Here is a 12,805-nt window from a genome sequence, read left to right as displayed (position 1 = left end):
TTCTGAACCCTTTCAAATTTCACAACATCTTTCCGATAGGAAGGAGACCAGAATTGCATGCAATATTCCAAAAGTGGCCTAATCAATGTCCTCTGCAACATGACCTCCCAATGCCTATATTCAATACACTGGCCAATAAAGGAAAGCATACCAAATGCCTACCTGCGACTCCACTTTCAAGGAGCTATGAACCTGCACTTCAAGGTTTCTTTGTTCAGTAACAGTCCCGAGTAACTTACTATGAAGTGTATAAGTCCTGCTAAGATTTGCTTTCCCAAAATACAGCACCTTGCATTTATCTGAATTAAACTCCATCTGCCACTTCTCAGCCCATCTGGTCAAGATCCCATCTGGTCAAGATCTGAGATAACCTCCTTCGCTGTCCATTACACCTCCAATTTTGTTGTCATCTGCAAACGTACTAACTGTACCGCTTATGCTCACATCCAAATCACTTATGTAAATGACAAAAGGTAGAGGACCCAGCACCAATCCTTGTGGCACTCCACTGCTCTCAGGCCACCAGTCTGAAAAACAACCCTCCACCACCACCACCCTCTGTCTTCTACCTTTGAGCCACTTCTGTATCCAAATGGCTAGTTTTCCTGGTATTCCATGAGATCTAACCTTGCTAATCAGTCTCCTAAGGGGAACCTTGTCGAACGCCTTACTGAAATCCATATAAATCATGTCTACTGCTTTGCCCTCATCAATCCTCTTTGTTACTTCTTCAAAAAACTCAATCAAGTTTGTGAGACATGATTTCCCACGCACAAAGCCATGTTGACTATCCCGAATCCATCCTTGCCTTTCCAAATACATGTACATCCTGTCCCTCAAGATTCCCTCCAACAACTTGCCCACCACCGATGTCAGGCTCATTGGTCTGTAGTTCCCTGGCTTGTCCTTACCACCTTTCTTAAACAGTGGCACCATGTTAGCCAACCTCCAGTCTTCTGGCACCTCACCTGTGACGATTGATAATACAAATATCTCAGCAAGAGGCCCAGCAATCACTTCCCGAGCTTCCCACAGAGTTTTAGAGTAAGCTTGATCAGGTCTTGGGGATTTATCCACCTTTATGCGTTTCACGGCATCCAGCACTTCCTCCTCTGTAATATGGGCATTTTTCAAGATGCCACCATCTATTTCCCTACATTTTATATCTTCCACGTCCTTCTCCACAGTAAGCACTGATGCAAAATACATGTTTAGTATCTTCCCCCATCTCTTGCAGCTCCACACAAAGGCTGCCTTGCTGATCTTTGAGGGGCCCTATTCTCTCCCTAGTTACCCTTTTGTCCTGGATGTATTTGTAAAAACCCTTTGGATTCTCCTTAACTCTATTTACCAAAGCTATCTCATGTTCCCTTTTCGCCCTCCTGATTTCCCTCTTAAGTATACTCCTACTGCCTTTATACTCTTCTAAGGATTCACTCAATCTATCCTGTCTATACCTGACATATGCTTCCTTATTTTTCTTCATCAAACTCTCAATTTTTTTTTAGTCATCCAGTATTGCCTCCATCTACCAGTCTTTCCTTTCATCCTAGCAGGAACACATTGTCTCTGGACTCTCGTTATCTCATTTCTGAAGGTTTCCCATTTTCCTGCCATCCCTTTACCTGCGAACATTTTCTGCCATTTAGCAAATGAAAGTTCTTCCTTAATGCCATCAAAATTCGCCTTTCTCCAGTTTATAACTTCAACTTTTAGATCTGGTCTATCCTTTTCCATCATTATTTTAATATTAATAGAATTATGGTCGCTGGCCCCAAAGTGCTTCCCCACTGACACCTCAGTCACCTGCCCTGCCTTATTTCCCAAGAGTAGGTCAAGTTTTACAGTTGAAACTTTATTGCTGGAACAGCACAGCAGGTCAGGCAGCATCCAGGGAACAGGAGATTCGACGTTTCGGGCACAGGCCCTTCTTCAGGAATCCTTCTTCAAGTTTTACATCTTTTCAAGTAGGTACGTGCACATACTGAATCAGAAAATTTCCTTGTACACACTTAACAAATCCCTCTCCATCTAAACCCTCAACACTGTGGCAGTCCCAGTCTATGTTTGGAAAGTTAAAATCCCCTGCCATAACAACTCTATTATTCTTATAGATAACTGAGATCTTCTTACAAATTTGTTTCTCAATTTCCCTCTGAGTATTAGGGGTCTATAATACAATCCCACTAAGGTGATTATCCCTTTCTCATATCTCAGTTTCACCCAAATAACTTCCCTGGATGTATTTCCAGGAATATCCTCCCTCAGTACAGCTGTAATGCTATCCCTTATCAAAAACGTCACTCTCCCTCCTCCCTTTCAGTACTTCCTGTAGCATTTGTATCCTGGAACATTAAGCTGCCAGTCCTGACCAGCCCTGAGCCATGTTTCTGTAATTGCTATGATATCCCAGTCCCATATTCCTAACCATGCCCTGAGTTCATCTGCCTTCCCTGTTAGGCCTCTTGCATTGAAATAAATGCAGTTTAATTTATCAGTCCTACCTTGTTTTCTGCTTTGTCCCTGCCTGCCCTGACTGCTTAACTTGCTTCTGTTCTCTTTCCTCACTATCTCCCTGGATCCCACCCACCCACCCCCGACCTTACTAGTTTAAATCCTCCCAAGCAGCTCTAGCAAATCTCCCTGCCAATATATTAGTTCTCTTCCAATTTAGGTGCAATCAGTCTTGGGGCTAAAGGGATCAAAAGCCATTGGGGAAAAAGCAGGAAGAGGGTACTGATTTGCACACACACCCATGATCATTTTGAATGATGGAGCAAACTCAAAGCTGAATGGTCTACTGCTGCACCTAGTTTCTATGTTCCTGTATACCCACAGATATTCTCGTGTGTTGTTTTGTTAAAATTTTAAATCAGTGTACTGACTTGTAATCTCACTAATATGTTTATTTAGTTGTATCCCTAGATCTCTTTCCTCATTTCCCTGTCAGTTTCTTAGAGCAAAATGTTTTTATACTTTTTCTAACTGTGGCGACAGGTGTGTATGTTAGTGGTTGGGGTTAGTATGGAATGTGCCGTCTCAGTGTTTGGTGGAGGCAGGCTCAGTCAAGGCATCAGAAGGGAATTATACTTTTATTTGAAAGGAATAATATGAAAGGTTGCAGGAAGGGGGCAGGGGAAATACACAAGGTTGGTTCTCATGGAGAGAGCCAGTGCAGATGCAATTGTTAAATTTCATCGCCCTGTGCTGTAATAGTTCTGAGATTCTGCATTTTAATTGGTGATGCACATATCACCTCAACCACAAAGATAAATCAGAGCTGAAAATGTGTTGCTGGAAAAGCGCAGCAGGTCAGGCAGCATCCAAGGAACAGGAGAATCGACGTTTTGGGCATAAGCCCTTCTTCAGGCTTATGCCCGAAACGTCGATTCTCCTGTTCCTTGGATGCTGCCTGACCTGCTGCGCTTTTCCAGCAACACATTTTCAGCTCTGATCTCTAGCATCTGCAGCCCTCACTTTCTCCTCTCGACAAAGGTAAATCACACAAGCATCTGCCAATCAACTAATTAAGAGCTGACAGTCCAGCAAGGATGAATATCTCACCCTATCACAAACATGGTAAACCTGTGTCAGTAGAAGCTGCTGAACAATCAGAGACAGGCAGCTTCTCGGTCCAAAAGTCCACCAGTCAAGGCCTATTCCTTTGAAGGTCTATCTTTTTTTTAATCATCTGATGGAGTGAAGGAGGTTGTGAGGCAATGGTCGGGTTGGCATTCAGCGGTCAGCCCCATATCCCCCATCAATTCCTTCAATTGCCGTCAGACTGGGCACTTGGAGGCAACCCGCCCTGTCCCATATCCTGAACAGGCAGGTTGGCAAACCAGCCACCTTTTTCACCCTCTGGGATGTGCCAGATTAGACACCTTTAAGTTGCAGGTTATTGACTACTGTAAGAGCTTTAATTGTAAATGAGTACAGAAAGTCCCGATTGGCCCGTCTCAGCTAACTCTTAGTTGCTCAGGTGAAGTATGGCCAACTCACTCCATTATTTTCCCTTCTTTCCACCTCCAGGGAGAGGAAATTGTCACCCTTATTTTCTGAAGTCAAGATCATAATCCGACTAAAGTACCTCACATTTATTTATGTTAAAGTACATTTGGTATTTTAACTAGCTATGAGAAGTGTATTTTTATCTTTTGACCACCAATATTTTTGTCTTTATTTTCAGTAATTATTTTGCAGTGGACACAGCCTCCGCTATAGCCATTGCTGTTATGACATTTGGCACCATGTATCCTATGAGTGTTTACAGTGGAAAGGTTCTGCTTCAGGTAAGAATCCTCTTGCCTCATGCCCAACCTTGTGAAGTAGCAACTCAGTCTGTCGTTATCTGTAAATCAAGTTCTTGCTAAAACTTCAGTAATGCAGACTATTAATTTCCCATGTGACTAAGAGCAATTTTTTTGTATAAATAGGATCTCATTAAAACATTATTTAATGCAGAAAATAATCATACAATATCTATTTCAATTTGCTTATTTTTCCAAAAAACCTAGATTATGTTTAGAGGAAAAAAATGTGAATGCTCTAACACTGATGAAACAGGTCTGACACTGTTTTAGTCAAGATGGAACCAACTTTAAGGTGATGGATTAAGAGTGTTTATGCAAGAATTACATCATACAGCATTTTAAAGGCTTACCTTTTGTCTTTCGTTGGATTTAAATGGCAGAATTTGAGAATGGTACAGATCATTCTGCTATAATGCATGTTTTGTCAACACTAATTCGCTGTAATGTGATTGACAAATTGGAGGCATTATGCGAAAGCAGAAACTTTTAAAACGTGTGTTGACTGTAATGCAATTACATCACCAACACTTTAAGCACTGCTTCTAAAGAACAATTTTTCTGTAACCCCAGGGTTATAGAGGAGCACAACCATTGCATTAGAAAAGAACTGACTGTTTCATCAGTAACATGGAATTGAAAATGAGGAGAGGCAAAATGATTCATTTTGTGAATAAGTATATTTCCTGCATAAGTATTCATAATTGAGCTTGCTGCTGTGCCTCTAATATTTCTAAAAGTACACTGGATTTTTTTAAAAACAGACAACACCTTCACATGTGATTGGACAACTGGACAAACTTTTAAGAGAGGTATGAATTATTACTAAGCAAGTTAAAAATTGCAGTTACGTTTTATCCATATTTTAATACTTTTTCACATGATCTGGGCCTCATTTATGAACATATGGATTGGGAATAGGAGTGTGTACTATTTCCTTTTCTAATTTCTTGCTGTACCTGCATGTTAATTTTCTATAATTCATATGAAAAGGCACTCCCTATACTGCAGAAGTGTTTAATTTGCTGAATGTTTTTCGGAATATCCTGAGGACATGAAAATTAATATGTAAATGAAAAGTTTTCCTTGAGGTGCTTACCTAAATTAGTAAGACTAGCAATGTAAGTTGTTGGAGAACATGTAATGTTTCACTCTGTGCTGGACCCCAGGAATAAGAAGGAAAGTCATCTTTATCATCTGATAGAGTGAAGGAGGTTGGGAGGCAAGGATAGAGGATGGCATTCAGAGATCACTGCCATGCCCCTCCCATGTAGAAGTTGAAGTACTGTCAATATCCCCATAAGTATTGGTGAAAAAATAATTAGTGTGAACTCTAGATTCTCAGATAGCATTGAATCACAAATGTTGATTCACTGGAGGCATGGTAGTAACAGCACTTGGCTTTCAGCCATGTGGTTTTGAGTTCAATTTAAACTTCAAATTCAATTTGCTGCATCTGGATTGGTGATGATATGTTGGTCCATGATGATGAATATGATGGCAGGATGTAGTGTCCTGTGACAACATGCTTCTGCCTCAAGTAAGATGAGCAGTCAAGCAGTAGGATGATATGCTGCAGTCCTAGCTAATGGTGAAATTGTGACAACACAAAGCAAGCAGGAAAGGGAGTGCATTGACTTCCAGCTTTAGTTTGTCTGCCATGTCTATCATGAATATGTTGAAATTATTATGAAAGATAAAGGTATTTTGACAATAGCGTACGCATATAATGTGCTCTTTGGAAATCAGAACACACTTTTGTGTGCTTTTATAAGCAAGTAAATTGTCAGGTTTGTTAAGATGATCAGATCTTATTTGTGTTTGTTGTTTACAAATGTCTAAATAAACTTGAATCAGTACTGTGCACATAAATGTTGAATGCCCTTGTTTTAGGTCTCCACTCTAGATGGCGTTCTCGAAGTGAGGAATGAGCACTTTTGGACCCTTGGTTTTGGAACTCTGGTATGTTCTTTATAGCTCAAATATGAATTTAGTTCTGTACTATCAAGATTTGTCGCTTTAATGTATTAAATCTTAGTTTTTAAATTGGATCTGGTTCTTGGGAATGGGTAAGTCAAGTGGAACAAGTGTCACAGAATCATGCTGTTATCTCGGTGCTGGTTCCCCAAAGAAGATATTCATGCAGTGCCATTCACCCATCTTCTCCCCATGGCTCTGCGTGTTCTTTTTCAGATGATGATCTAATTTCCTCTTGAATTGCTTGATTGAGCATTCCTCACCACACACTCAGGCAGTGCATTTAGGATTCTAACAACTTATTGCATGAAAAACATCGTCATGTTGCTAATACTTCTTTACCCAATAACCTTAAATTATCAACTCTTTTGCATTTGATACTTACACCAGTGAAAATTTTTCCCTATCTGTCCAATCTTTTCATGATTTTGAAAACCTCTACTATTTGGGAACAGTTTGTGGGCAGTGATCATAGCACCATAAGATTTAGGTTAGCCATGGAAAAAGACAAAGAACATCAGAGATGTAATGAACTAATTAAAGGAAGGCCAGTTTCAATGGGCTGAGATGGGATTTGGTCCACATAAGTTGGAATCAAATATTGGCAGGCTAAACAGAACATAGTATAAAGGGTGATATTCTTGTACAGTCAGGGGGTATTTCCACAGAGGGCACATAGAACAAAGGCTGAACTCCCTGTGTAACAAAAGAGGACACTCATAACGTTCCAAAAATACGAAATAATCACAAGGCTAAAGAGAGGGAGTCAGTAAATGCAATAATTATCACTGGAGAAAAAGTATTAGGGAAGTTAATGTGGTTCAGGGCCAGTAGGTCCCCTAGACCAGATGAATGCATCTGAGAATTTAAAAGGCAATAGTTATTGAAAGAGTGGATGTATTGATAGTAATCTTTCAAGAATTCTTCAATTCTGTAAAAATATCAGAAGATTGGAAAACTGCCAGTATAGCATCCTTATTCATAAATGAAGGTGGTAACTATAGGTCAATCAACTTCACATTTGACATAACATAATTGAGTAGAGTCAACATGGCTTCATGGAGGGAAATCAAGCCGAACAATTTCATTATTATTCTTTTGAGGACCAAACAAACAAGACAGATAAAGGAGACCCAGTAAATGTAATATATTTGAATTTCCAAAAGGCTTTGGATAAGGTATCACATGTAAGGTTACTTAATACCATAAGAGTCTATGGTACTTAGTTAGTATATTAGCATGTATAGAGAATTGGCTAAGTTAAAGAAGACGGAGTTGAGATAAGGCAGTCATTTTCAGGCTGGGAACCTTTAGCAAGTGAAGTACCACAGGGAGCTGTGCAGAATCCATAATAATTTACAATATATGTTAATGGCTTGGTTGATGGAAATGAATGTGCTATCGTTGAGTTTGCAGATAACGCAAAAGTCTTAAAGATAGCTCAAAGTCTGCAGAGGAAGGTAGACAAATTGAATGAGGGGGTAAAACAGAAAATATTAGTGGGCGGCACGGTGGCACAGTGGTTAGCACTGCTGCCTCACAGCGCCAGAGACCCGGGTTCAATTCCCGCCTCAGGCGACTGACTGTGTGGAGTTTGCACATTCTCCCCGTGTCTGCGTGGGTTTCCTCCGGGTGCTCCGGTTTCCTCCCACAATCACAAAGATGTGCAAGTCAGGTGAATTGGCCATGCTAAATTGCCCGTAGTGTTAGGTAAGGGGTAAATGCAGGGGTATGGGTGGGTTGCGCTTCGGCGGGGCGGTGTGGACTTGTTGGGCCGAAGGGCCTGTTTCCACACTGTAAGTAATCTATCTATCTAAATCTAAATCTAAATAAATAAAATGGAATATAATGCAGAAAAATGTGAAGTTAACAGTGTGGCAGCAAGGATACAAGAGAGATTTGGGTGTCAACGTGTACAAATCACATAAATCTGGCATTCAATTTCAGGTTTTAATAGGGAAGCCAAGCGGACAGTTATCCTTTTAATTCAAGATTTGGGGTTTGTAAATAGAGAGGTCTTGCTAAAACAGTACAAGGCACTAGTCAGACCAGCCCAATGTACCCATTTTTGGCCCCTTATCTGGAAAAAAAGAGAGAGGTTGATTCTGAGTAAGGTGAGATTTATTTACAAGGTGATGTTGAGTAGGTTGGGCTACTCAAGGGCTCACCCATTTTAAATAGAGATGATAAATTATTTATTCTCGGAGTATGAATTTTTAGGATTTGTTACTGCAGAATCTGTAGAGGCTAAACCATTAAGTGTCTTCAAGACTGAGGTCGACAGTTATTTTTTAATCAGGGAAAGGGTAATGGTGAAAAGCCAGAAAAGTTGGGCTGAGGATCATCGGGTCAGCCATGATCTCCATGAATAACAAAGCAGACTCAATGGATCAAATGGTCTACATATCGTGGTCTTATTTACCATAAAAGGGTGTATATGGCAGATGCAGGTTGATTATGCAAGTGAGAACGATGTTGAATATACCAAACTCAGTGGGGAAGTTAAAATAAAAGCAGAGACTATGAGAAGGGACTTGAAGCTAACCTAAATGTAAAGGTCATAAAATGGTGATTAAAGGAGCACTGGAACTGATTAGGTACCAAACATAAAATTTGGGCAGAGGGAGTAACACATATTAAGTGAGTATTTTACATATTTGTCATAAAAATAGATGCTACCCAAGTCTGAAGAAAGAGATAGTTGAGACTCTGGATGATAGAAATTAGTTGATAGAAATTTGTGATTTAGAAAAGTTGGCTGTACTTAAGTCACCAGAACTGAATCCAGTGCAGCAGCAGGTACAGAAGGATGAGAGAATGGAACTTAGAGAGGCACTGACCATAATTCTGATGAAGGGCTTTTGCCCGAAACGTCGATTTTGCTGCTCGTCGGATGCTGCCTGAATTGCTGTGCTCTTCCAGCACCACTGATCCAGAAACTGACCATAATTTGCCAATCTTTAGTCTCAGGGTGGTGTCAGAGGACTGGAGGATTGCAGGTGTTATGATCATGTTCAACAAGAAGTATAAAGATATAAGTCCAGCAATGTCAAGCCAGTTTGTTTTGCAGGATTAAGTTAACGTCATTTGAGAAAATATAGATCAAATTGGGGAAAGCCAGCATGGATTTATTAAGGATAAGCTTCCGTTTTTGATCAATTAACACCGAATTGATGAGGTAGTGTGATTGTTGCACACATTGACTTTGAAGAGGCATTTTATGAAGTGCCACATTAAGGACTTGTCAGAAAAATCAAAACCCATGAAATAAAATGGGCAGTGACCACCTGGGTATAAGGTTAGTTCATTGACAGTTAACAGAGAGTAATGATAATTTTGTTTTGGTCTATATTTAGCAGGGTTACCTTGAGTTCAATATTAGGATGACTGTTTTTCTTGATCTGTACTAATGACCTAAATTTTGGTGAGCAGGATATAACTTCAATATTTGCCGATGTTTGAGATTTTGGAGAAGATTTGTAGCTCAGATTTTAGATCAGGTTGTCGGTTTGCTCGCTGAGCTAGTGGTTTCTTTCTCAAATGTTTCATCACCATGCTAGATAATGTCATCAAGAACCCCCGGTGAAGTGTTGGTCCCACTTGCTATTTGTGTGTCTTGGATTGTTGTGGTGGGTGATATCATTTCCGATTCTGATTCTAAGGTTGGTAAATGGGGTCCAAATCTATATGTTTGTTATTGGAATTCAAGCTGCAACTCCATTAACAAGCATACAGATTTGGACCCCATTGTTGGCTTCAACTGTACGGTGTGTCTAAGTTTGGGCGTCACACAGAAGGATGTGAAGGGCAGAAAGGATTGCACAAATGGATCCAAGGACAATGGATTAGAGATGCTGGGGCTGTCCTTAAGTAAGATTACAAGGAAATTTGATAATGTCTCATCAACCTGTGAATGATCACAACAGATCATTGCTTTTCCCAGTGTTATGGTTGAGAATCATGGAATATTGACAAAAGTACTAGCAGCAACACAATGAAAGGTTTTTTTCCATAGCAGATGATTAGGAGCTGGAATGTGTGGCCTGGAAGGGTGATTGAGGTGAAAAACCTCAACTTTTAAATGGTACTAAAATGAGCACTTTAAATGCCATAACATTCGAGGCTACAGATAAAGTGCACAGAGGTGGCAGTGTAGCGTAGATTTAGAATAGTTTTTTTTTCAATGCAGACATAATCTGCTGATAGGCCTATTCTGTGCTATATGATTCTATGATCTGCAAGGTACTGCCTGAGAGTATGGTGGAATTTGGTATATTAATGCCTTTCAAAAGACATTTGGATAAATATTTGAAGAGAAGGTGTCTGCAGGGTCATGGAGGACTAGGTGATTTGCACTTGCGGAGAAATAGCTTGGACTCAACAGACCAAAGGACCATCTCCTGTGTTGCAACTACTCTATGGGTCTATTCTGTTGTTATGGTATATATTGAAATAATCTAAAGTATATTGTCCTGTGTTACAGTGTGTTTCCTCAATATAATGAAGCTGTTGGTGAAAACACTTAGCAAATTAACAGAAAAAATCAGAACTTAAAATGAATATATATTTCACTTAGTGTTTCTTTTTCTTGCATTCTTTCCTATTGTATTCATTTTATTTTACTTAGGCCTGTTAATTTAATCTATTCTTCTAAAAAAAAAGCTTCAACATTTTTATTTTTCTTTCTTTTTTCCCTTGGATGTTCAGCTCTCATTTTCCAAGTGGGTGGAATTGTTTTAAGATTTCTTTCAGTAATTTAAAAATCCAGTTTTCCAGTCAATGGAGAGCACTAACTGAAAACAAGCCCTGATTTCAAATAAAAGAACAATTTCTATATATTTAGCTTATTTGTCAACTATTAAAGATGATCTGTAGAACAGAGAGTTGAACTCTGCAAAAAGACTGATGAAATTTTAAGTTTGTATCTTTAACTTACAAAAGGTTGACTGTGACATGTAACAAAGATCTGGAAGATTCCTAATCTATTTTAAATTTTCTACTTTGAGCCTGCAGCATGTCCACACTTAACGTGGTCTGAGGTTTACTTCAAGATAAACCAGACAGTAAAGATAAATCTAAGAAAACAAACACAAGGTTTATCACGCAAGTAGCAATTAGTGCTTCCAATGAAGTAGAATCTGTAATCCAGAGAACCGTAAGTTCTTCTACATGGAGCTAAGTTATATGGAATTGTTGGTAATTGTATTATATATGCCTTGGAACAGAATGTATTGTCCAACTATTAGATTCCAACATTTCAATATCAAATAATAAACCATTGGGAAATGCTTCAAAATTCTAGTTGCCTTTATAGCAAAGTTAATTTCAAATCTCTGCCAATGATTTTTTTTTTCTCCCTTTGTGTATTTTCCCATGTAATTCCATTGCATTTGTTTATGCTCAAGCTTGGTATCAATAAACCATTAAGTTGCCGCTTCTCCTCATAGACATGCATTGAGCTCTACAGCTCACATCTCTGTATAAAAATAGATCTTGTAACATTTGAGATAAATTCACCTGGGAAATGTTTCTAAACAAACAGACTTTATCACAAAACATATTGTCTGTCTGTATTCACAGACATGGATACACATCATTCTGAGATTTTCATTTGTAGCAAATTTAACAGATATAAAAGCTGAATTGCATTTTAATTGCTTCTAAAAGTACATTACAGGAATCATGTTTTTATTTGATATATATAACACATTTGATATTGAATAGGCTATAAACAAATGGTTATGTTTGGATATTGGAACATATTTCAACCAAGCAAAATGTTTAATTACTTGTTGCAAACAATTAGGCCCAAGAGACACAATCAGCAACACAGAGTTTTAGTCTCTGGCCACATCAAGTGCGAACATGCCACACAAAGACAATAGAAAATATAAAGTAGCAGGTGTGGAAATAGATTTTGGATCTATTCATTTGTTATATTTGTAACGCACACAGTTTCCACTGAAATCCCTCTGCACTTTGCCACATGTAAATATCTCTTTTTATACACTGCTTCGTGAGTTTTGTATTGCTGTTTCTTGAAACATGATGTTTTAAGTTTTCATGCTCTTGCCTTTTTCATTTCCACTTATAATATTGAAATCTTTGAGATTCACAATTTTAACTTTGCTTGATCTTTGGATTCTCTTAAACTGCTTAGTGTATTTGTGGTGTTGGATATAGAATGGGTCATTTTTCAGCTCTGACACTACATGTATTAAGAAACCAGCATTTCTGCTGGTTATTGTTTCTATGTCCCCTCCAATTTTATCTGATTGTAACTGGAAAGGACTAGGAGACATGGTGATGGGTAATTGTAATTTTCAAATTAAAATTGCAGCTTCTGCCATATGTAAATTGCAACCATTGCAGCAACATCACTTATGCTAAGAGGAATGATATTGATTTCTGTCTCCTACATGGTTACACTTGTTTTAATGTCAGACGCCAAATATAGTCAAAAAGCCCTTCTGTGCCTGCTGGCTATCCTGTTTGTAGAAACACAATTGTCGTATCCA

The 12,805-nt window shown here is 38.9% G+C and overlaps 1 protein-coding gene across 1 annotated transcript in view; it reads left to right on the top strand.

Annotated features, from left to right (window-relative positions):
- Positions 1-12,805, top strand: part of slc30a6 (solute carrier family 30 member 6) — a 169,364-nt gene that overhangs the window by 124,137 nt on the left and 32,422 nt on the right. The window contains exons 12-14 of the mRNA XM_087991219.1: positions 4,190-4,292; positions 5,075-5,122; positions 6,204-6,272. Coding sequence (XP_087847345.1) covers positions 4,190-4,292; positions 5,075-5,122; positions 6,204-6,272 — 220 coding nt within the window. The remainder of the gene's footprint in view (positions 1-4,189; positions 4,293-5,074; positions 5,123-6,203; positions 6,273-12,805) is intronic.

Source organism: Chiloscyllium plagiosum, unplaced genomic scaffold (assembly GCF_037043375.1).
Source record: "Chiloscyllium plagiosum isolate Xiang-an unplaced genomic scaffold, Cpla_swu_hap1 HiC_scaffold_10, whole genome shotgun sequence".
Lineage (NCBI taxonomy): Eukaryota > Metazoa > Chordata > Chondrichthyes > Orectolobiformes > Hemiscylliidae > Chiloscyllium > Chiloscyllium plagiosum.
The sequence above is the reverse complement of the archived record's forward strand: the minus strand, read 5'-3'. Positions and strand labels throughout refer to the sequence as shown.